Source organism: Falco rusticolus, chromosome 8, assembly GCF_015220075.1.
Source record: "Falco rusticolus isolate bFalRus1 chromosome 8, bFalRus1.pri, whole genome shotgun sequence".
Classification (NCBI taxonomy): domain Eukaryota; kingdom Metazoa; phylum Chordata; class Aves; order Falconiformes; family Falconidae; genus Falco; species Falco rusticolus.
The window spans coordinates 19,191,272-19,216,090 of record NC_051194.1 but is presented as its reverse complement, the minus strand read 5'-3'; the positions used below and the strand labels follow the sequence as shown (position 1 = coordinate 19,216,090).

General features: G+C 46.5%; 1 protein-coding gene and 1 non-coding gene across 2 annotated transcripts; both read left to right on the top strand.

Annotated features, from left to right (window-relative positions):
• Window positions 1–1,644: 1,644 nt before the first annotated feature.
• Window positions 1,645–23,769, top strand: HSPA9 (heat shock protein family A (Hsp70) member 9). Its single transcript, XM_037397112.1, has 17 exons — window positions 1,645–1,746; window positions 2,925–2,983; window positions 4,365–4,452; window positions 4,564–4,745; window positions 5,238–5,362; window positions 6,897–6,970; window positions 7,055–7,161; window positions 7,964–8,126; window positions 8,796–8,888; window positions 10,563–10,772; window positions 13,157–13,384; window positions 14,183–14,287; window positions 15,343–15,460; window positions 17,901–17,995; window positions 20,236–20,328; window positions 22,039–22,179; window positions 22,989–23,769. The coding sequence occupies exons 1-17, from the start codon at window positions 1,660–1,662 to the stop codon at window positions 23,046–23,048; spliced, it is 2,028 nt and encodes a 675-aa protein (XP_037253009.1). The 5' UTR covers window positions 1,645–1,659; the 3' UTR covers window positions 23,049–23,769.
• Window positions 13,620–13,688, top strand: LOC119153033. The gene has a single exon (XR_005106023.1). It is a non-coding gene; the product is annotated as a small nucleolar RNA SNORD63 (small nucleolar RNA).
• Window positions 23,770–24,819: the final 1,050 nt, after the last annotated feature.

Below are 24,819 nucleotides of genomic sequence, written 5' to 3'. Positions count from 1 at the left end.
TGAGCACCTCACCTTTTGGGAGTGGGGACTGAACTTGTCTGCTGGCCTTGCACCCGGGGGTTCTGAGGGCCCTCGCTGCCTGCGTTCCGCTGTGCTCTGACACCCGCAGTCAGCCAGAGCCCAGGTGCTGTGCCCAGGGCTGCTGCAGGTCACATCTGGCTCCTTAGAAGCAGCCAGAGGGGGATGTTTCGACCTTCAGAGCAGGAGGATTTCCTCGGTCTCTGCTGGAAGCAGAAACTGCTGAAGCACTTGCCTGTTGCTTTGTCGGAGCGGCCGGTGCGGCAGCGCAGGGTGAAGGGCCTGCTGCTGCGGGACGGGGCAGCCTGGCCTCCCCGCCTGAGACGGGGGACAGGGGGGCAGCGCGGGGAAGGCAGGGCTCCCCGAGAGCCACCTCCGAACGCGTCAGTGGTTTAATCGCAGCCCTGCCCGTAGCCGGGACTTGTCAGCCCTGTGAATGAAGCTGTCATTCTCCCGGGCTGGTGACTCACAGGAGCAGCCGGAAAACAGCGCTAGCACGGCTGGCTGCTGCCCCTTTCTGGCGACAGGGGAGGGTGGCACTTGTGCGTCCCCCTCCTGCCTTGTTGCCGGGTCGGGGTGGGCACCCCAGGGCTCCGCATTTACACAAGCAGCGATGCCTGCGGGATGAAGGCAGCCTTGGGGACGGCGCAGGGCCTGGCCCTGGCGGGGGGGTTAGCAGGGGTGTGCGCTAGCCCTGGCTCGGCTGTACCGGCTGGTGGGCACTGGGCCCCAGCCACGGGTCCTGGTCCTGCAAAATGGACCTTCTCAGGTGGCCACAAGCAGGTGGAGCCGTGCCCTGCCCTGTCTGGCCCCGGACCCCGTGGGGCCGTGGGAAGGGCAGCCGCGGCCCGTGGGCGGCCTCGGGCAGCTGGTGCCGGGCGAAGTGACCAGCTCCACGGGCAGCCCCGGGCACAGGCAGCGCCTCAGCGTGTTAGTGCCGCACCGGCGCTGGGCCCCGCGGGTTTAGTGTCTGGGGGCGCGTAGCCGGTCGTGCCTGTGGGGAACGACATGAAACTGCCGTGAGGGGCGAAGAGCCGAGGGCGCAGGCAGCCAGAGGCCTGGTAGTACAGCCCCGGTACAGCCCTGCTCACGGCTGCGCCTTGCCCCGCCCGGGAGCGGCGCTCGCCACCGCCTGCAGGGGAAGGGCCCGGGGTGCGCCTCAGCCGAAGGGCCAGGCGCGGCGCCCCGCTTGCCCCGCCCCGCTTGCCCCGCCGCCCCGCCCCTGCCGCCCCCCGGAGCGCACGCGCGCCGCAGCGCTGACGCAAGCCGCGGCAATCGCCCTGCGCTTTATCCTGTCCGACCTTGAGTGCGCGGCTGCCGCAGGCCCCGGGCTGCCCCGTGCCGCGCCGGGCTGCCCCGCGCCTTTCGGGCGCCCGCGTCTCGCCCCTCTCCCCGCCGGCCGCCGCAGCGAGCTCTCTCGCCGCCTTTGAAAGGCAGCGTGCAGCCGTGTCGCCGTGCCGGTAGCTGAGCGGAGCGCCGAAATCGAGCGGCAGGACCGGGCGATCGGCGGGGCGGCCCGCGGCGGGGGTCCTGCGGCGCGATCTGCCCTCCCCCCCCGCGGCCCACGTGGGTGGAGGTTTCCAGAAGAGCCGCGGCCCCACGCTCCCCCTGTTCTGCCTGCCGGCCCGGCCCGCCGCCGCCATGCTCAGCGCCCGCCGCGCCGCCGCCCGCCTCCCTCTGCTCCTGCCGCGGGGCGCCCCCGCCGCCGCCCCCCCCGGGCTGGCGCAGGTGCGTGAGGGGCCGGGGCAAGGCCCGGCGGGGCCGCGGCCCTGAGGGGCCGGGGCAAGGCCCGGCGGGGCCGCGGCCCTGAGGGGACGGGGGAGGCCCGTCGGTTATGCCCGGGGAGGAGGCCGTGGGGACACCGGGGAGGCGAAGAGGGGGCTATGGGGATGGCGGGGGGGGGGGCACTGTCAACCTGCGAGTTCCCGCTGCGGCGGGGACGAGCCCGGGCCCGTTGGGCTGTGCCAGGTACTGAGTAGCTATTAAGAAAGTGTTTAATGGCGGTGCAGGGCGCAGCAGCACCCTGTGGGTGAGGAGAGGGTGGCACAGCGGGGACGCGTGCCGTATGCCTGGGTCTGTTTTCAGGGAAGCATGTAGTAAAATTGTTTAGTTCCTGAGCCTCCGTGTGAAAACGATAGCGGAGATCAGGCTGGGGAAGGCACGTGAAGGCAATTTATGAGCATGCACAGAGACCAAACCGGTGCTGGTGGTGGTCATCGGCACACGGCAGAGCAGTCTCTGTTGGCCTGCTCTGGCCAGGCCCTTGCACCCTTATCTGCTCATGGAGTGTGGCTAGGCCAAGTGTCTTGGAAGAATCGGCGAAATACTCGTGTCTTGTTGTGGTTCTGTCTGTATTAAGATGTTTTGTTAAAAACTCATTCGTAAAACAGAAACATGGATAATGCTTTTGGAGTTCTCAAAGATCCTGATTTGCACACACAAGGTTGTGGCCACTGCAGGAAGCTTAGAAGAGTTGCTGCAAAATCTCCATTGCAGATTCTTCAAGGGATGTAGTGGATTATTTGTTGCTGACCACACATAAAGCTTTGAGAAATGGGGTTAATGTTTATCTGCTGCTGTTCTTTGAAAGCTGAAGGTTCAGAGTTAATTTACTGAAATGTCTTTTACCTGGTAGGATAGCCATTGACTATTTAGTCTGAGGCAAATAGCTCAGTTCTGGTAATACAGATTAGGGTTCTGCCTGATGGATATTTGTAGTAACTGGGTTTTTTTGGGGCAGTCCAAATCTTTCTCAGTTTCTTCCTGAATTTGCACTTCAGTTATTAAAAATTAAATATTGTGGTATGACCCTGTCGCTTCAGAAGTTGTCTTCCTTTGAAAGTCGCAGCTTAAAGATCACTTAATATTTAAAACTGAATTTTCATTAGAATATATTTATTTTATAGACATTCTGGAATGGCCTCAGTCAAAATGTTCTCAGAGCAGCATCCAGCAGAAAATATGCGTAAGTATTTCCTTGTTTTTTTCATGTTTGGTCATTTGATATTTATATTTATTCTTCTCCTGGTAACAGTACTGGTTATTTGAGTCGGAGATGGAAGAATGGAGCAAAACCAGCAAGATTAGACTAGAATCTTTGTGTATAACTTTTCTAAGGCTAGTTCTTTATCTCTTGTTTTTTTCCAGGGGAACTTTAAGAACTGTTCTTCCTCCCTTCTCCCACCACCACCAGTATTCAGAATGTGAATTGTTGACATTTGTTTGGTTAAAAAAGCAGCCCCGAGAAAACAAACAAACAAAAAAATACCCAAACACTGATGGAACAAGTTGTTTTACACTAGCATGAAACAAGCATGATACATGGCTCTGTTTCACTACAGTTAAAATTTATTTCAAACAGCTGATGCATTTTAATCAGTTGTTTTTCTTGTTGCAAGTTAATGGGAAGAGAGTATCAGTTAGTTGTGTAACACTGTCAGATGTTTTGTGGCTGATGCTGATTCAGGACACAGAATGGGAAATCTGTTTGTGTTAGGAAAACTGCCTCGTTCTGGTTAGTACAGAGAAGCTGAGCAGTTACACATTTTCAAGATCACTGCTTTGTTATTTGAACTGGAATTAGAGTGACTTAGCATCTTGGGGAGTGAGAAGGTGACATCCTGGTAATAAATGTGGTGCTGCTCCACCTTCATCCAAGCACATAGCTTTGTTTATAAGACAAAATTATGATTAAAGAATTCTCTCTAGCCTTGCAAGGGGTAATATGCTCTTCCTAGAAAGGAGAAGGAGGGTCAGATTTGTCTTGTGTAAGAAGCACCCCCATTTTTCAGACTTAATTTAATTTGTTGCTCCTCAGGATCAGAAAGGTGGTTATTTTTTGCTGTGGCTCAGAGAACCTGCATTGGTTGAGTATTTTGTTGTCTTTGTGCATTTTTCTCTTCATGCTAAACAATGATAAATAAACCAATACAATTTATTATTAGCATTCTTAACTCCAGCTGGATGTTTTCAAATGAGTTCAGACATCAAAAGTAACCCAAAACAAGTCCTGTCTGTGTAGGGACAGAATTAGTTACAAGTTTGTTTTCTCAACATCCCTAAAGATTTTGACATATGTGGTAAAGATTACTCTTGTGAAGAATAATATTTTATATGTTTATTTAAACAAGCAAGGATATACCTATGAGCAATCTGATTGAAAACAGAGGCACAAGATTCAGTTCTTGTGTAACAGAGAACACCTTAGGTCAAAATACAGTGTCTATTTACTTCAACATCTAGTGAAAAATCACTTTGGCTTGTCTTCAGGGTAGAAAGTGGGGTTTTTTTTACTATCTGGTTACTTTCCTTTAGTACTAATGTTTTCCCCATATTATGCTCTCCAGCTCAGAAGCAATTAAAGGTGCTGTTATTGGAATTGATTTGGGTACAACAAACTCCTGCGTGGCAGTTATGGAAGGAAAGCAAGCGAAAGTAAGTAAGAAGTGTATACCAGCTTGTGGTTACGTTAGAAGTTGAATGTCCAAATTAGTGTTCTCAGAGGCAATCTTTTTTGATGGCACCCTGTTAACATTTTTTATATAGGTGCTGGAGAACTCTGAAGGTGCCAGGACAACACCTTCAGTTGTTGCATTTACAGCCGATGGCGAGCGCTTGGTTGGAATGCCAGCAAAGCGGCAGGCGGTAACTAACCCACACAACACCTTTTACGCTACCAAGCGTCTCATCGGGCGGCGCTTTGATGACTCTGAAGTGAAGAAGGATATGTAAGTGAGGGTGGAGAGCAATTCAGCTACTAGCAGAAATGTGTAAAATATAATGCTGTATAACATGACCTGTTCTGTCTTAAAACATAACTTTCTTCTGGGTAAAGTAGTTATGCCCCCATGTCTCAAAGTTTCAATGCTTATATTGTGAGGGTCAAGCTGTATTTTGCTGTGTTAGTTGCTGATTTTAAGGTTTTCAGAAAGGAAGAAAAAAAGCCTTGCTGACGCTGTGCGGAGTGGTCAGTGAAGACTTCTCTTTCTTGAGGGTATTTACAATCAAAGCTGTATGATCATATCTAGGACTTGGGACTAAATGATGGAGCTGATGTAAAGCAGCATTAATAGTTCATTGGTACTTTTGGGAGTCTCGGGATCTGAGGCTGCTGCTGGCAGGTTCACTATTCTGTGTCTAGAATATGCACGTGTTCATCTGCTGATACTAATTGTAGGGGGAGTATGTGAAATTGAGTGTGGAATTCTTCTGTTTTTTAGTAAGAATGTTCCATTTAAAATTGTCCGTGCTTCCAATGGTGACGCCTGGGTAGAGGCTCATGGGAAACTCTATTCTCCAAGCCAGATCGGTGCCTTTGTACTAATGAAGATGAAGGAAACTGCAGGTTGGTACAGTTGGGTCTTTGCCGTCTGCACACACAGGTGTGGCCTTGGTGCTGGGCCTTGGTAAATGGAAGTGCTGCAGCCATAAAGGTACCTTTTTGGTACGGGAATCCTTGTACAGCAGGCCAGATCATGGAAGGGGTGCAGTGATGGGGGCTGTTACAAAGCTTCAAGGAAGATCAGTGCCTACCTCGATTTTGGGTCTTTGGCAAGATGTTAGTGCTTTACTTAAAACATACTCTTACCAAAATTGAATACTGATTGAGTTGATACTCAGTTTTAATTGAACTGGATGCAGACTTGCTCAGAAGGGGGAGCTCCTTTTCCTTGTAAGCTGCAGGCCTTGTGCCACCCTGCCTGTGGCTGAGCACAGGCTGTGGCAGCCAGGGGTTTCAGTGGCTTTGCTTTGAATTCAGCTGCTAGTTATGTAGCAAGAAAGGGGTTCAAGGGACCCGATTGTGGGGCTGAGTGAATAGCTTCTGAGCCAGTGATGCCTTTAAACCTTCACCAGGGGAAAACATCCATTGGCCTGGAGAATATTTTTTTTTTTTCTCCTTTTCAATTCCTAACGTGGTTTCTGGGGATACTGTATATAATATGTGGAGATAATAGTCAGTAGCTGCCTTCTGCAGCCTCGTTTGGTAAATGTGCGTCCAGTGGTAAGTGTTTGGAGGGCAGGACTGAAGCTTCCATCGAAATGTATTTTTTAATTTTTTTTCCCAGTGATAGATCCTGGATACTTGGTAAAAGGTACACTGAAGAGTAAAATAACAAGTATGTGGTACATGAGCATCATGTGATGAATCTGACTTTCTGCAAAGCAGGGGTTTGTTTCCTGTAGGTCTGTTGGCTTTGGCCTGGATGAATTCAACTATGGAATGATCTGGCTTTGCAGACAACGCAGAGTAATGCAGTGTGTAAAGTCTGGGCAGGACTAATGCATAGGCATAAATTCTGTATGCAGTCTCACTGCATCATGCACGTTCTTAGTTTTTAGGAAGTCTGGGTCTATTTGATGACATCCTTCTTGTTTTTTTGAGGGAAGCTTATGACTTTAAATTAGGGTGCAATACATATTTTTTTCCTGACTTGCTGTCTTAAATTCTTATAAAGTTAGTATATGTCCATTATTTGTACCATATAAATGTTACTGACAGCAGACTAAACAGGATGAAAATGAGTAAGTTTTAAGTGCATCAGATGTTGAATACTACAAAGAAATGGAAAACAGCTTGTCTCACGCACTAAAAAGACAAGCTCTCAGATGAATTCTCACTCACTAGCAGCATCCAGTCACTGATTGAATTGTGGAGGTGCTTTGCTGTTCTGTCAGAGTCTACAGACTATCCCATGTTATATGGAATTACATGTTTTCTGCACAGCTCCCTCTGCACCTTTCCAGAAAGCAGCAGGTTCTTGGGCAGCAAGCCTATCTTCTGTTTTTAGTTCAGGAAAAATACTTCAAACTACATAGTAATTTTGTGGCATTTGTATCTTACAAGGACAACTTTGTGTTTTGTCTCCTTTTTCCTCCAGAAAATTACCTGGGACATTCGGCGAAGAATGCTGTGATCACAGTCCCTGCTTACTTCAACGATTCCCAGAGACAGGTATTCACCAAGCTGTAAGATTTTCGGGCTTATAAATTGCATTTAGTTTCTCGCAGCAGTCAGCATTCCTCTTTTTTTCCTCAGGCTACAAAGGATGCTGGGCAGATCGCTGGCTTGAATGTTTTGAGGGTGATTAATGAACCAACAGCAGCTGCACTTGCCTATGGTCTGGACAAGTCTGAAGACAAAGTGTAAGTGCCTGTTCATAACACATACCCTCTCTTAAATAAGCATGCTGCAATTTGCTTTGTAAATGTCTCTCTTGCTTTCTATTTTTTAAATCATTGGTTGGAATTCTGCCACAAAGTAGACTCGCAGCTGTGAGTCAGTGCTGTGTAGTGTCACCTCTGTTTTATGCCAGCCATGCTTGTTAAAGACGGTGAGTTCATAACTTGCAGCTACAACTTAATTATGAAAGTGTAGTGGCAATTATCTTACCCGCTGGTAGCAGTGATATGTGTGGCTAAGGGTAACGCGGTGAGAGGATGTCACCGTTGGTGCTGAAGAGGTCCGCTGAGGTTTGGTGCCTCTTGGCCACACCTTCCATCTTTCCTGACTGCATTCAGCCTTCTGTCACTGTCAAGGGTGGTTATATAGGTGCAGGTATTTTGTTACAGAGTTTGTATTTCTGGTGTACATTATAGTGCTGTGAAAGCCTCACATCTTGAAAAACATGTTTCGTAATGATTCTGGTGTCCCTGTCCTTGTCAGTGGATGAGAGTGTGTTTCCTTGAAGAAGGAGGAACTGCCCTCTCTGAAATAGCAGGCAAGGTTAAATGTTGTGCAGCACATCTTTCGGAGGCTTCTACATGGACTTCGGAGTGCTCGCGGAATGCGTATACTGTGTAATTTGTTGACTGCTGTCTTTAGAGAGACTTACAACTTTTGTGGACAGCAACATGAATTCTGCGCGCTTACCTCCTGAGGACAGTGATTTTTTTGAGCCACACAACTTTGTCTAGAAACTAATGTTTTCTGCATCTGTTCTTCCAGTATTGCAGTCTATGATTTGGGTGGTGGCACTTTTGATATTTCCATTTTGGAAATCCAGAAGGGAGTCTTTGAGGTGAAGTCCACTAATGGTGACACGTTCTTGGGTGGAGAAGATTTTGATCAAGCTTTGCTACAGTATATTGTTAAAGAGTTCAAGAGAGAGGTAAGGTATCTCATCAGAACTCAATCTTGTGTTACGCTGTTTTTCAGCCTTGCTTAATTTCTCTAGAAGAATGTATTTTTCCTAAACTATTAGGACTTGGTTTGTAAACTATGACACAGTTGAAATTTAAGTGTGTTAGACACCTGTTAGCCAGGCTTTCAGTTCTTATGCTTGTTTTCTTGAGGTAGAATATTCTCCTGGAAGACATAAAATAGCTGGGCTTCTGCCTTTTTTTTTTTCCGTCTAGTGTAGAAGGATTATCCTATACATAGTCTGCTTGCTTTAATAATAAAAATCTGTGGTTCAGTTGAATATGTCAGCATAGATTCTTAGAATACACAGTTAAGACTGTTGGAAACTACATTGTCATTCTAACTCCTTTGCTAAATCAGTCCTGCCTTTATATTCTGTGATATAGCACCTTTTCCAAGCTTTATCTGTAACTTACTGTATAATCACTTCCAGAGCAGAGAGGGCTAGCAGATGTTTTTGAAATGCTAAATACATTTGCCAGAAGTGAGAAAGATCAGCAGAAGTGCACATATCAGGCTGTATTTCTACAAACATCTTTACAGTCAGGGGTGGTAGGAGGGTGAACTGCGGTGAAGAAAAGCTCCCCGTGACTCCTGTGCAAACGCTGAGTGTTAACCCATATTGTTTATCACTTAGATGGGTGTTGACCTGACTAAAGACAACATGGCCCTTCAGCGGGTGAGAGAAGCTTCAGAAAAAGCAAAGTGTGAGCTTTCGTCGTCTGTACAGGTAGGTGGCTGGGTTCAAAGCAGTCCAGTAAAACATTTTGATACACGTGAGTTTTGCATTATTATTATTTACAAAGCTCTATGAAACTGCTGCTTTTTTCCTTGGGGTGGCAGAACAAGCTTCTGAGTAACCAAATGGCATCACTTTAACAGAAAGTCCTTTAGCAGAGTAGACTGTTAAGGAGCATGTTTAGTTGTTGGAAGCTGAGAATGTTAGTGGGTGCTGGTCTTTGCTTTTCTTCTGGCACCGTGTTTTCTGACCTTGCAGGGATTGTGAACTTGTTGCCAGCTTAAATGTATTTCAGAAGTACGGTGGGCATCACGGAATTTAGCTGCAGCTAGTACTGCTGGGTTACTGGAAGCGCTTGCAGTTTTGTGCAGGCAGTTCTAAAACCTTGCTGCTACTCATTCCTGAAACAGCTAATTTGTCCAGTAAGAAATAATTTCTATAAAGAACCTGTACTTACTTGCCTATAGAAGCATTGTCTAGGCAATGGGCAACATATACTCTTTTTTGCATCCTCTTTGTATATTAATGTGTTCAAGCATGTCCTTTATTCACTACTGAATAAGGAGCTGGAGAAGCAGCAAGTTGGGGGTGTAATAGTCTTGCCTAAGTGAAATTAGGGTCAATTATATAGTAATTGAAATGGGGACTCTGCCAATTTCTAGGCTCTGAATAAACTTTTTTTTTTGATGGTGGTCTTTTTGTTGGCCAGTAGGGAGCTCATAGCAAGGAGTTTAGCCAGTCACAATGGATTCATAGTTCTGCCAGAGACATAGCAGGCTCTGTTTTACTAGCTCAAGAGTTGGCAAATGCAGTCTGTTCATACCAGGAAAAACTGAATTCCTTAACTCTTTAGTAGTGAATGGAAAACAACTTGCTTTTGGCCCTGTTTTCCCCTGGTATTTTTGACCATGCTATTAATAAAGTGAACGCACACCTCTAGTCAGTAACACAGGTTTAGCTCTTGTTGTGTAAACTTAATCTCTAGATCTTAAAGCATTAATGTTTTTAATTGCTTTGATTTGTAGTGTCTTTTGATGTCAGCATGACTCAGCGCTTGAACAAGATGGTTTAGTGCAAGATTCACTGTAAAAATACAACATGTAAACTTGTAAGATCGTTCACAAATAGCCATGAAAAGTGGGGTTTATGGTCCCTGGCACTGATGAACTTTGGCAGTGGAGTTTTTGAGCATGAGTTGTTCACATTTGGGAAATGGTCCCGAGTTACTTCCTTCAAGTAGTTTACCTTCTATGAAATGTTAGTCGTTTGGCAAAATCTTGCAGAACTTTGAAGATAGGCTTTCTTCTGTGTTGGGGTAAGGGAAGAGGATTAAGGTGGTCACTTCTAATGTTTCAGTTCTTACCTCGTGGCTGTGATAGAAATTAAATTGTTTCTTTAATTCATAAAAGATCTCAAAATAACACAGTATTAAAATTGGAACTTAACAGTTGTAACAATGGGATATGTAACAAAATAATTTTCCTGTCCTTGTCTGAAATGTCAAACAAAAGTGTGCCTGCTGCAATTAAAGACGGGGCTGCAGAGTGAACAGGCATGTAATGCTTTGGTACAGGCAGAAAAGAATCTATAACTTGATCTAAAACCTGTATGTAGCTGCCTTATTTTCCATTCCCGTTTTTTATTCTGTGTCTGTTTGTGCTGCAGACTGATATTAACTTGCCATACCTTACTATGGATGCCTCTGGACCAAAGCACTTGAACATGAAGCTGAGTCGCTCTCAGTTTGAGGGCATTGTGGCTGATCTGATCAAGAGGACAGTAGCACCATGCCAGAAAGCCATGCAGGATGCTGAGGTCAGCAAGAGTGACATCGGTGAAGTCATCCTCGTCGGTGGCATGACCAGAATGCCGAAGGTATGAGATAAGTCCCTGTTACAGGCAAAGCTGGCAGAGCTACTCAGTGTGTTCTGTTAAGGGTGGTCTGTAACAGGAAAGTTGGGAGTCTGGTAACTTCAGAGCTCCAACAGCTGAAAGTTGCCAGGAGCAGAAATGCTAAGTAGTCATGTGAAAGCAGTGGCAAGGGGCTTTCTCATCCTGTTGAATTAGCTCAGCTTGGATCTGGGGGCTGTAGCTGAGTGGCACTTTACAAAGAGAAGTGGGAGGTATCAGGAGTTGAAAATTCAACATAAAATCATGTTTTCTGGTGTGGACTGAACATAAGCGGCATTGTTCAGATACACAGTGTTTTCTCTTGTTGTGAACTTCAGTTTGTGATAAAGGTACCCTTGAATGGCAAGAATCTATCAGTAATCTGGGCCTTCCAGTGGATTTCTTCACCTCTGTAGAGCAATTATAGCTAGCTCTGAAAAAAGTGCACAAGCGGAATGGCTCTGTTATCTGCTGGTAACTTGACTACTTGTTTGGGGCTGGGTGTTGTCAAGCATATTTAATGGGCTGTTCCAAATGCTCATTACCTAATACCTGGCCCTTGTATTCTGTGGTGATAAGCACCAACAGGTAACTTGGAAGCTTGCTCTGCTGACATGCACAGTCTTGCAGGTAAGGCGCTGTCTGCTGGCAATTTACTGTTCTTGTTCATAGCAGTGCATACTACTGCTTAGGTCCCCTGAAGGCAGAGCTGAACATGTATGTACACAGCTGTCTTCAAGAGTACAGCTTGTCCTTTTCTTATGGAGATCATCAAAATCTCATTCCATAGGGATCAGTCACGCTTGGACCATTAGTTTGCTGCTAAGATTTGTGATTTGCAGGTCCGTTCTCGGATAGTAGGTGTGTACGTGATCCTACTTGGGATTGCTTTGAGGTTTGGTTGTGGGGTCCTTTTCCTTGCTGTGTTAAATGAGCCTGGTGGCTGGAGGTGATACTAGTGTGTGCAGAACATCCCCCAGGCAGGGAGATCGGAGCAACAAGACAAACAGAAGGTGCTGCTCTGGCCAGAGCTCAAATGGAGTAGCTGTGCTATACCTTCCCAACCTCCCCACTGTTCCAGCTGGATAAAGGAATAATGCTGTGGTTAGCTACGTATAAGTGATGGGGAACACTTCTAGAAGTGGGGAAGCCATTATTGAAACATAATGCATTCTTTGGGAGTGCAAGGCAGTACTTAAATATTGAGTTTATTTTTTAATTGTTACTTTTTTACTTCCTATTTATAAGTGCCCACATCTGTGGCTTTAAGCTTACAGAATGCTTTCCTGAATGCCTTTAGTTACAACTTTGGCTCAGATCAGTGCCACTATGTTGCACAAAGCATAGAACCTTCTCTCATGTACTGTCTTTGGTTCACCCTGCTAGGAGGGAAGGTGCCTTTTTTTGAGCACTCACATGGGCAGTGCTCCAGGAAATGTACACTGGGTGGTTAGAAGTAATGCTTCTTTTATATTGTAAAATATGCCTCCACGGGGAAAGACTTGTACTTAATTATGTGTTCATACATAAAGTGTCTTCCTCTGTAATGAATGCTCCCGGCAGATGTCTCTTGGCTGAAGTGCAGAGGAGTTGGACATTTGCTTACAGCAGTTTTCCAGGCACATGCTCACCTGTGCTGCTGTGTGCCTGACAGGTGTACTCAGGAGGAAAGCTGTGACTGGGAACCAAGTCCCACACCCTTCTCTTGTGAGGCAGAGGAGTGAACTGCTGAGCTTTGCTTCATGCATACCTTACTGCATTCTCGTCTGGGTATTTCAGCAGCATCTGTTGCAATCACGAGCACATCCTTCCAAAAGGGCAGAGCGGTGAGAAGCTGAGTAAAGCGGCTCAGACTGTCTGCTGAGATGGCAAATCTATTTCTCAGGTGAAACAGCCCATTAAGTAGAGTTTGAAAATACTGTACTTGATACAGTCCCCACCCCTGCCTTATTACACATGAACAAGGTGAACTGTCCTGCTCTGGATTTTTTTGTGCTCTGCCTCCATAGCTGTGCTGTCCTGGGGAGCAGTGCTTGACTCCTGCTTGATAAGCATGAGTGATCCCTTCTGAATACAGCTGGGCCATGTGAAAAGACTGATGCTGACTTGCAGCTGGCAAACTTGGCTGCAAGAAAGTCTCCAGAGAAAGGGATATCTAGACCGAATGCATTTAATAGGGTCCATGGAAGATAGGAAGTTAAGGAGCCGTCACAGGCCTGAAGTTTGGTACTTCTGTCATGCCACAGGGTTACACGGCAGCAGGAGCATAAAGATACAGACCTCTAGCCAAGGCTGGCATGTTCTTTTGGCCACAGCACTGGGTGTTAATGGTTCACTCTGCATATGAGCTGTGCTTTCTCTCCATTCAGGTGCAGCAGACTGTACAGGATTTGTTTGGCCGTGCTCCTAGCAAAGCAGTTAATCCTGATGAAGCAGTTGCTATTGGTGCAGCAATTCAAGGTGGCGTGTTAGCTGGTGATGTTACTGATGTGCTGCTGCTGGATGTAACTCCCCTCTCCTTGGGGATTGAGACACTGGGAGGTGTCTTCACGAAGCTCATCAACAGGAATACTACCATACCAACTAAGAAGAGCCAGGTACAAATTGACTCTGGATGGGTGGGTCTTTGGTGGTGGTCTCAAACACCCAGTGAGGGCTACCCAAAGCATCCCAGTAGATAGTTTTGTCTCCTCCTCATCTGGCAAGGAGATGCAGCGTGTCAGCCACCGAGTATCTCTTGATTATTAGCATGCCCAAGGGGGGAGGTGAGTTGAGTTAATGTGTGCCAGGATACCCCAGAATGTTTGTGGCCTCATCAGGATTGCAGTGTGTGTGCTGTGATGTTAACTGTCAACACATCATTCTGAAGAATTATGTGGAGACCTTCTGTAACTGAGCACCATGCTTGTTTGAGACCACCTTTCTTGGTCTCCATGCCTTGGAAGGAATAATTTATGGGGTTTTTTCCTGAGCTGTAGAGCCCTAGTAGACTTGAGTGTGATCCTTTCTTTCACTGTGTATTGTCTGGGTCTGCTAGTGTGTGCTCTTACTGATAACACTTGTTCTGTCTGGGGTGTGGGGCTGGGGCAGGAGCCCTGCTGCTTCAGGAGGAAAAGTTTTGGTTATGTGGCTGGCTGCCACTGGAGCCTGCTGCTGGCATGGCATTACCACTTTTTGTGAGCTCATGTGCATACAGGACAAGATGCCAGTGAGCTTGGCTGTTGGCTAGTCTTGGAGCCTCAGTCTTTTGTCAGAGGAACCGGGGGATCAACAAGTTTTAATGATTCTTTACCTCTTCAGTTATTCCTTTCCTTGTTGTTTAGTCGGCTTGTAACTGCATCAGTTCATGTGTTGCAACTTCCTAGTGATACAGTAACTTTGTTCCTTTTCCACAGGTGTTTTCTACAGCTGCTGATGGGCAAACACAAGTGGAGATTAAAGTATGCCAGGGAGAGAGAGAGATGGCTAGTGACAACAAACTTCTTGGCCAATTCACATTGGTACGTCTGCTACTCAGTATTCATGACCTTAGACTTGACCTTCTTTGAGAAAGTCAAAGCCTTCTCCATTTCAGTTGACCCCTGAAAGCAGCGTTGAAGGGGGAGTCATCTTACAGAAGACATTTGACCCTATTTGTAGTAAAAAAGGAGTCTCTAAAGGCACAGCCTTATTCTGGGACAGCCTTTCAGTGGCAGGGGCGCAACTAGCATTTAACACAGAGCTTAGTTTCTAAGTGGCCCTATGTGGCACAGGGGCTACTATGGCTTTAGAGCCTGGTTACCTAAAAGGGTGCACTCTACTTCTGGGCGCAAAGAGTTAAAAAGATTTCTGTAGTACTAGGCCTTCACAGCAGATAACCTGAATGCTGGCTTTTCCTTTGGTCTTGCAAAGACGACACTTGGAGCAGGCTCCATGATACCTGCAGTCCCTAGGGTAACCCATTTCTAGCCCAGTACTGGTTTTCTGTGAGTGCTTGTGGAACCCCCCTGCTTACTGGAGAACAGAGAACAGCTGCCTAACCAGCTCCCTGTGCAGAATTGGTTTGGTCAGTGTTGGCAAAGTTTGGCCCTGTTATAACTGTCCAAACCTCCTGTTGGTAGGAGGAGCCCCACAGAAAGGAAGGGCTTTGCCTTTCTTTTGTATTTCAGAAGGAAGCTGTACTGCCTGTCACTCGTAAAAAACGTTTGCCTCTGAGGTAGTCACTGGAGTTTAGTTATGTCATGAACTGAGGAAAGAAAGCATCCTGCCACGTCCATGGAAGAGGGACTTGTTTAGCAATAAATCAGAACCCATGTCACCTTGAAACCAAACTTGGGGACTGTCTCATGGTTTCTGTTTATTTGTTTAGGGTAGAAATTTGTGTCCTGTCAAAATTTGTCAAGGTGCTACTGATTAACCACATGATGCCAACAGGTCTTTAGAGGATTCTGCTCTGAGGGTTAGTTAATAGTTGATTCAACTGACAGATCACTAAGATAACATGGCAACAGCAGAGCCTCACACCTTGAGTTTATGTCCACGTGGGAGCTGATGGCAAAGCATTTCTCGTTCTCAGGTTGGGATTCCCCCAGCACCGCGTGGAGTGCCCCAGATTGAGGTCACTTTTGACATCGATGCTAACGGTATCGTTCACGTGTCAGCCAAGGATAAAGGCACCGGACGCGAACAGCAAAGTAAGTGCTCTGGGGCGCTGCCTAGGATCGAGGAGGAAAGGTGTGGAGCAGGGCTGGGCCCCACACGTGTTGGGCTGGGGGTAACACTAAGTGACTCCGAAGGTAACGGAGTGCTGTCTTGAGCATCCCACAGTCCAGGGTGAGGACTGTGCAGCACGTTACTCGATTAAGGGTAAGGATGACACAAATAATCTGTTGCCAGCGTAACATGCAGTTGAAGTAATCTTAGCCTAAATGCCTCTGGAAAGCAGGGCAAAAGGTTACTGAAAAATGAAGTAGGGAAAAGGAGACAACTGACCTGTAGGTTCATTTTAAGGAAGTAAAGCTTCTGTAAATACACAGCACTCAGCAGCTGCCCTCTCTGTTAGCCTGCTGACAGAGACCGCCACCAACGGATGCCCTCTCCTTGCCCATTAGGCATAGATGAAGCATCTGCCTATGCCAAGGGCAAGAAAGTCCTTACTGGCAAAGGTTTACCATGTTCCAAGTCATTTTGCACTGTATGACAGTCCTTTCTTGGTCTTGCCATCTGCTGTGATTGCTATAGCAATATTTTAGCAGTGCAACTGTTTCCTGGGGTTTCCTATATGTCTTGGCTGTGCCTCAGTCCCCAGAGAAGTGTTGGGCATACCGGTGTCTGTGGAGCAGTGCTCCTGCTGCTTTACAGGGGTGTCCTGTGTCACTGAGGAGCTTGGAGCAGTGACATTCTGCCCAGTGTTACCCTGAAGGGACAGAAATCGGGGGAGTGGGAATCCAGCACCTTGTAGGAGTTGTTCTTGAGCTGTGTTTTTGTGGGCATGCTGTTCCTTTGGGAGTGCCCTCTGCTAAAACTTTAAAAGGTTGCTGTCTGAGGCTGCCTGCATGAAGGTGTCAGCTTTTAAGGGAGAAATTGAATTAGGGAGATTTCTGTTGAATCCAAGGCATGTCACGTACAGCCAAACAGATCGGCCCTCTGCTGAGACTCTGTTTTCTTTCTAAGTGCTCTGTTAGAAAGGTCTTGGAATTCAAGTATTTTGAAGCAGCAGGTATTTTGCGGAGCCACCTTTGTTCATTTTCATCCATTTAGGCTGGAAACGTCTCTAAATAGCAGGAGGCTTGGGGGACTTCAAGCTGTCAGTGTTTTTTTTCTCTGTAGTGCAATGAAATGTTAGGCCTGGTGTTTTGGGGTAATTAACAACATGGTTGACATTTTCTAAAGCTCTGTTGTGGGCTCAGACGATTAATTTGAAGCATTTGTAGATTCCCCTGATACAAAACAGATCTCTCTTGTGCCTCTAACTGGGAAGCCTCTATACTGCCCTTCGGTTGTTTCTTGGAGGCAGCTACTTGAGCAGTCAAATACATGCTCCAGTTATGAAAATATTGTTAACTTTGTATTGGCAACTTGAAAATATATATATATATATACACACACTCTTCATAATCATGTTGCTTGGCTTTTGGCAGAAATTTGTTATCAAAACCGTGCTGCTTGTTACTTTGATTTCCTGGTAGATTTTCTATGTGTGGCAGCCTTCACCCTCTGAGTAAGTGTTTCCTGATAATAGACAACCAGAAATTTTTAGCTGCCCATCTGTATACCTACCTAATTATAAAGCTGAACTGCTCATCCCACATCTGCACCCAAAGGACACGTGTCTGTATGTGTGTCTTCTGTTCAGGGTTTTGTACCATTGACAAATATTACATATAAAACTTACTTCTAGCAAGGATCTTAGTATATCCTTTTTTGGACTTTACAATATCCTTGATGGACCTCTGTTTCACGGTGAAATTATGCTTTACTGCAGAAATTGGATTAAGTCCAGGCTCTACTTCTTTCACTTTTTTTATCACTAATGGAAGATTAAAAAAAAGGGGGGGTGTGTGACACATTTACGAGCATGCCCATGGAGTCACACTATGTTCACTTTGTAAGGGCAGTGTGAGGAGCTGGGTGGGGAAAGTTGTCTTATCCTACCAGCCCGGGCTTCTTTCCAACAGTGAAAGGAATCTCTGTGCCCTGGTAAAACAATTCCTTCTGTTTGGATTTTTTTTCTTTTTTGGTTGGGTTTTTTTTTTCCTGTTGGCTTTGGGTTTGTTTGGATTGTTTGGGAGTTTTTTAGTTTTATGGTTTAAAACTTGAATATTCCTTTGGTCTGGGGACTTTGTGTGCACGTGCACTTTTCAAGAGGAGTAACTGAAGAAAGGTCGAGTGACTTGCAGACCAGTGGACAGGAAGTGTCTGGCAGAGCTGGGGAGTTCATAGATCTAAGATGTCAGGCTTTTATCTTGCAGCAGCATCGCTGCCTCTTCAAAGACTGGCTGTCTTTGTACTGGCCACAGGGTCTTCACAGGTGCAGAGTTCTGAGCAAGGCTCCTGCCATTGAGAGGGTTTGAGAAATAATACTCTCCTCAAAGATAGAGCACATTATTTGTCAATGCTTCTTCTCTAATGCAGTTGTTATCCAGTCTTCTGGTGGCCTTAGCAAAGATGAAATTGAGAACATGGTGAAGAATGCAGAGAAATATGCAGAGGAAGACAGACGAAGGAAGGTAATGTGATCGTTACAGCATCTTCCAGCTAGTAGTGTACCTGCTGGTTATCGCTGTTCTGTGCTAATAACTGTGCCCACCTTTGGAGGAGCTGTAGCTCTGGCCTATATAATCTTGAGCTGCTTGCTTGTGCAATTAGCTGAATATCTGCTTGCTTTCTTATATTCGGTTTACACTCCAGAGTTGCAAGGAGGTGTATGTAGAGGCATTTGGATCTTGGGTTTGGGTTGAATAACTTAACGCTGTGCAACTGGCATTCTGATTCCTCCCTGAAGAATTTCTGGGATGTGGAGGCAGCAGTAAGCAAATTCACCTGCTTGTAACTCATAACAAACAGCTTTGCAGCTCTAGTTATGTCTTTTGCCATCAGTGCTCTGTCCTGTCCACATGCCTGTTACTTGGCTGTTTATTTAAAGCCAGACTACTACAGCTGGGCTCTCAAAGTGATGTTCCATTTAAGTGGAGGCAGTATGGGGATATTTAAGCTGCTTTCTCCGAGTTTATTTTAAAGCTTAATTAATAGAACCTGCCAAGCAAAGCTGCACCTTGGCCTTTTTTTTTTTTTTTTCAGAAGTGGGAAGCTGCTTTCTGTAGTGCTTCAAGTCTCACTGTGGCATCCTGAATGCTGTATCAGAGCACAGGGTTTGCCCTCGGTGCAGGTGACGCCATCAGGAGGTGTTTGAAAGCCTCACTGACTTTGTCAAGAAAAGAATGACACTTGCCATGGTTGAGTGACTGAACCTGTAATATAGGATTAATGGTTGGAACTAATTGGTTTAATGAGGGTAATACTAATGAATTACGCCACTAAATATAGAGAATTGATTTTTTTTTTTCTTCTTTAAGCAGACAGTGCAGGCCTACTCTGGGATATGGCACCAGCATATGTTTAGCGATTTGCTGAAACCGGCACAATGAACTGATCTACTTTGTGTTCTAGTGTGTAGAAACCACTCTCAGGTGTTCAAGCAGCACTGTAAATCCTCACCCTCAGTAGTAAAGGGATCAGAAGAGGACTGAAGTGGAAAACACATGGAATAAATTCATATGAAGCAGTATTGCCTTACCTCAGAACCTCTAAAGCCACAAAGTGTTGGTTTATTATCATATGTAGTTTAGATGGGACTTCAGAAAGTCCCGCTGTTTAAGTAACCACAGCATTGACATGAAGTGTAGGTGGTGGCCTAGCATTTGAAGAGGCTGCACTGCAAACTTTTTCCTCTTGCCTTATTTTGACTTTGTATCTTAAATTGGCGAGTAAGTTCTTCCCTGCTGTAATCCTGAAGTGGACTTACCTCAGTCCAGTGACCCCATCGGGTGAAGGTGATCAGGTTATTTTAACTATCACTTCTCTGGACTTGTGTAACTGTAACTGTCAAAATTCCCTTGTTATACCTTTCTGATCATGGTTTTACTGCTGTGGAAATATCACAAATGCACAGTTGCCACTCTGCAGGACTTGGCATCATGTGAACTTTGACATCCCACAAATGGTGAAGATGTAGTGTAGAAACAAAATTATTTTTCATCGGCTTTCCACTGCAAGTGGTTAGTCTCCTGAGAATATTACCACGCCCTTGTTCAGGTAGACAGTTTTTTCAGATGGAGAGAGTTGGATATACCAGAGACTGCTGCTGGTGGAATAGTTCATGTTGACACTGGGACTGAATTAAGTCTCAGCAAGACTGCTCTGTACTTACAGCCTACCTTGTTCCCTGTTGGCTGTCTTGGCAACAGTAACTTAAGGAACTGATATGTCTTACCTAGCACAGTGGGATTTTTCCACTGTTGAGATGTTACAAGCATTTGTAATTCAGGGATGTGAGTAAAACAACCCATTATTTTAGTTGTCTTGAGGGCCCTTGTTGCTGAAGGAGCTGAAAGCTCTGTTGCCTTCCTGAGGAGCAGGGCAGAGCGCGCTGTGCTGTCTGCAGTTGCTGGCTCTTTCAGTGTGCCAACAGTCATGCTGCATTGGTTGCTTCTACTTCCAGGGAAGTGAGTTTGAGTGTGAAAGTGTGAGGACTGACTTGCATAGACTCAGTGTTCAGGCTTTCTGGTGCCAGAATGCATCTAGAAATGGTTTTCCTGCATTTCCTCTTGCCCCCTTGCCAGTAAGAAGGATGCTGGGTGGGAACCAGAGCAGAGTTTGGCAGTTTGAGGAAAGAAATGTCAGCTCATATGTACACAACTTGTATCGCCAGTGATGTGTGCAGTAGGTCCTTATGAGCTCTCTTACCCAGGAACGTGTGGAAGCGGTGAACATGGCTGAAGGCATCATCCATGACACAGAGTCGAAGATGGAGGAGTTCAAGGATCAGTTGCCAGCAGATGAGGTAGGTTGTTTCTGATCCTGTAACAGTAAAGGAGGTAAGATTACTTACTGAATCATTGCTTAAATTCTCACTTAACTCGCAGCTGGCTTTGACCAGTGGCACCAACTCCGTGCATATTTCCATACTGTGCAAAGATGGCAGTCATTGACTGACGGTTTTTGCACTTGATGAGTGCGTGAGTGTGGCTGATAGGAGGATATAAGGACATAGAAGAATATGGTTTAGATAATAGCAAATACCCTATTTCAGAGTGCAGGTTCAGTGTCATTGAAGATCTGAGAGCCTGAAAAGCCCTTAACGAAAGGCTTCTGCATGAATTATGTCCTTGGCTTGGGCTCGTGGTGATTTGACAAGAACTGTACTGTGGCATGTGTGAGAGAAGAGTTTTGCTTGAATCCAGAGATTACTAACAGTGCCCACCAGTGGACTAGCAGAGGGACGAAGGCAAAGTTGCTGTGCAGTCCCTGCAATACATGCACGGCAACCCAAGAACGTGGAGACGGTGAAGATTACTGTACCCACTTAACTCCAGTTTTTCTTCTATCTTTGGAGTGAAGTGGATATTTGGTATCAAAAGAGTGCTTTTCACCCCACTTCTAAGTGACAGTTTAAGTTCTGCATTATGAACTTCAAAAGCCAAGTTTAAAATGGAGCACAGAGTCTTCAAGACAGCAAACTCTTGGAAGCAGAATCAGAGGGCTCTTAGGGGCTCTGTGAGGTGTTTGAGGGAACAAGATTATAGTTTACTGGTAAGTAGCCTTTGATCAGTTTAAATGCTGTTTTTCAGCCCGGCTCCTCTCTGGGATACTGGCTGACTCTGTGTTTGGGATTGTGATTACTAGTTTTCTCTCGCAGGAGCACAGAGCCTAAATCCCTGTTACCTGCAGGGACTGTTCCCGGTAACATTTGGGTGAGGGGGAATACCAAGGGGAAGTGGGTGGCAGTGCTTGGAAGAAGCCCTGTGCTGTCTGAGTGGGGCTGGTGGCCTGACACAGGCGGCGTTGATCGCTTTCCCCTTCCTGCGGGTCTGAATGAGAACTCTGCCCACGTTTTGACGGCGAACGCTGCTGAGCAAGCACTGCCGGCACAGCTGTCCCCCAGTAACCTTGCTTCTCCAGGCCTGCCTCTCCAGCAGCGTGCCAGTCTGACAGAGAAATGCCAGACTGGGAGGAGGGTTTGACAGATGGCTACAGGGGCTGGGATGAGACCGTATTGCTTTGGTTTGCCTCTCTGCTCCTTCTCCCACATGCCACTAAGGGATTAAACAGGGTGGTGAACAGCCTTACTTGTTGGCTTTCTGACAGTGCCTTAACTATAGATGAAAACCAGCTTTCTTTTCCCTTCATCCTGGCTCCTGGGGTGACGGACTCACTGGCGAGGTGTGCCAGGGAGAGCAGCTCTCATCCTTGGCAGCCTGTTCAGGCTCTGCAGGGCTTTCTGTCCTTGGCGCCTCTGAGAGACGCAAACAAGCGGACAGATTAATGCCAACTGTGGCACATTTAGTGAAGTGGACAGGTGCCCGTTGGGAGCTGAACACAGTCCTAGTCCCTGCAGACCGTGTGGCTTGGTCTGAGATCTAACTTCATGGCTTCTGGCAAAAGAAAGGTGGTTTTGCTGTGGCAAATAGGTGGGTGAAATGACAGAAAAGACATTCTCTGTGAACAAAGTGCAGGATTTAATCTTTTTTTATTTTTTTGTGACTTACTGCAGTGCAACAAATTAAAGGAAGAAATTGCTAAAATGAGGGAACTTCTGGCTCGTAAAGATACTGAAACAGGAGAAAACATCAGACAGGCAGCAACCAGCCTGCAGCAGGCTTCCCTGAAACTCTTTGAAATGGCATACAAGAAGGTAGGTTCATGGTTGCTTCCGTTTTCTAGCCCTTGGATGGGGAGGGGTGAGTCAGGACACCAGACGTTCTGTAAGAGCTGTGCTCGGAGGTAGCGCTGAGTCTCAGTGCAGCTCCTTCTGAGTGACACTTGCTGATGGGGCAGCTGTAGAAAGGCAGAGTTGAAGGCCTGAAATCTTGGCCATCCTACTGTAGGTAGCCCACCTCCCAAGCTCTATGTTACGTTACTGTACAGTGTTGCGTGGAAAATGCTGGAACTTCTTAGTAAGGAGCATCAAGAGCAGCACAGGCAGGGCTTTCCCCTAGGTGTGTAGAGTGCCTAAAGAAGTGACGTCTGGATTTATTGTAAGGATTCTTGTTAAACAGGTTGCCTGTTCAGTCTGCCTGAAATTACAGTAGTAAGGCCATTGCCACTGGGACTCCTTCCCAGTGAAAGGCCCACCCATTTGAGCCCTGGCAGAGACGTCCTGTGCAGGGAGGTGTCTCAGGATGGAAGTGGCACATGCTGCCCAGGTGACCTTGGTGGTGCTGAGCTGTCCTGTTTGTGGAAAGCTACTTTTCTGATGTCGAACTGAAAATGTTCAGTGCTGCAATGTAAGCTCGTTACATCCACAAGGAAAGCGTAAATAATGGGAAGATAATTTCCTCCCTGTTAGTAGCAGTCATGCAGAGATGAAGATGGTTTCCATTCTCCAGTGGACAGTTACCCTTTTCACTGAAGGAAGGGTTTCTTCAGTCTAGAAGCAACCTAAGCAGCCAGCTAGGAAAAAAATGTCTAGGACATACAACTAATAAGCCGACTTTTTTGCAGATGGCCTCTGAAAGAGAGGGTTCTGGAAGTCCAGGGGATCAGAAGGAAGAGAAGCAATAAGAAGTCTCTGTCTTGCCTTGACTAAAGTATGAAGAAAGAGATCGATTTTCTTGACGCTTGGGAGAGAAGGGACCTTCCTGAGCAGCAGTGGGCAGAATTCAGACTTACTGTGTTTTTGCAGTATTCTATATATAAAATTCTTTAATGTATAAACTTAGTGATGCGTCTGCTAGATAAATTGCCACTTGATGAAAGTTAATTCATGCCAGATGAAGTTAGGTGTTTGGCCCCCTGGTATTCAACTGAGGCATCTGGGGACTCTCTGATGATTTATTTCTGATACTTGACACAATGGTGTACTAAATCTGATGTCAAAGTTTGGAAACCATGTCACTAAATTTAAGAGGTGGAGATGGAAGTCCTGCTGGAACTGGGAGAGAGGAGCACCTGTATGGACCCTCCTTGTGGATCTGAGTACTTGTGAGAAGGTAATAAAGCCTGCGAGCGGCAGTGATGAGGCTGGTTACATTGCTAGAGAGCATTCAGATCTGCGGCTAGGTTAGTACCCTTGTTCTGAAGGAGGGGGGTTACTTCAAATTTAGCTGTAACATTATTTCTTACAAAAGAGGCTATGTGGAAGTTAAATACTTTGCTTGTCTGAGCCTTCTGCTCCATCCTGTGTCTGTTCTCTGCTTATGGTAAAGCATTTCCTTGATAATAAAACTGTTATTGGATCCATTCTGGATTTTTTTAAAATAAAAACAGAAGTGTCTAACATGGAGTTCTTGGTATCCTGGCCTTTGATGGAGAACGTGAGCATGTTGACGGCCTGTGAGAGCTCCTGGGGGCGAACGGCCAGCCAGCTGTAGTGAGAGCAGCTTTCTGGAATTTGTGCTTCTGTCACATGTAGAAAGAAGGTACCTGGTGTCAGACCAGCGTCCATCACTTCTAGGAGTACCACTGCTGCACTCGCACAACCTGCAAGTCCTGCTGCAATCCGCAGTAGCGGTGGGACTTCACCTTCAGGCACTTTGTGCGTGGTCTCAGCCTTCTGAGACAGGCTGTAGATGCAGAGCAGCAGTTGCCTGCTGCTGCTTCCAACAACCGTGTCTTCCAGGGAACTGCACTCTCCTTGCCACGATGAATTTTATCTGTTTCTCCTCTTTCCCTTCTGTTTGTGTAATGGGCTGGAAAGAAAATGCAACGTCTAGGGCTGCTTTGTCCTGACGGCTCAGGAATTTAGGAGGGAGGAAAGGATTCTTCCTAGGCAGTTTCCTAAATAGGAGAAGCTATTAGGGAGGCTACAAGCCCTGGTTCATCAACTTTTCCTTAAGTTGGGGATAGAAGGGACCAAGAGCATCTGCTTCAGCCACGGAGCTCTCCCCAGCAGTCCTGGCAAGGACTGGAAGCAGCTTCCACTTCAGAGTACATCAGCCTAGACTGGGGAAGCGGACAGAGGGGCGGGAAGAAACTTTAGAGGGTGGTCAAGCTGTGCAGCGAGAGGAAGCTTGAAGCATTTTGACCTGGGTGTAAAGTCAAATTTTTTCATTTTAATAAATGAGGAAGGGGCCTGGTGCAGCTGTAGGAGCAGGTAAGAGGTAATGCCTTAGGAGCCTGGAGCATGCTTGGTGTGCCGCGGTGGGGTAGGCAGGCATGCAGGGGGGTCTTAACAGAAACTCGGGGTGTTAAGCAGCCTTACTTCTGGTGGACTGAGGGCTTCCAACCCAAATTTTAGTGCTTTTCTTTCAGCAGGAGCGTTGGTGGGATCTCAGGATCCGAACTCTGGTTGCTACGGGGAGGGTGGTGTAACAGCATGCCAGCCTGTGCAGCT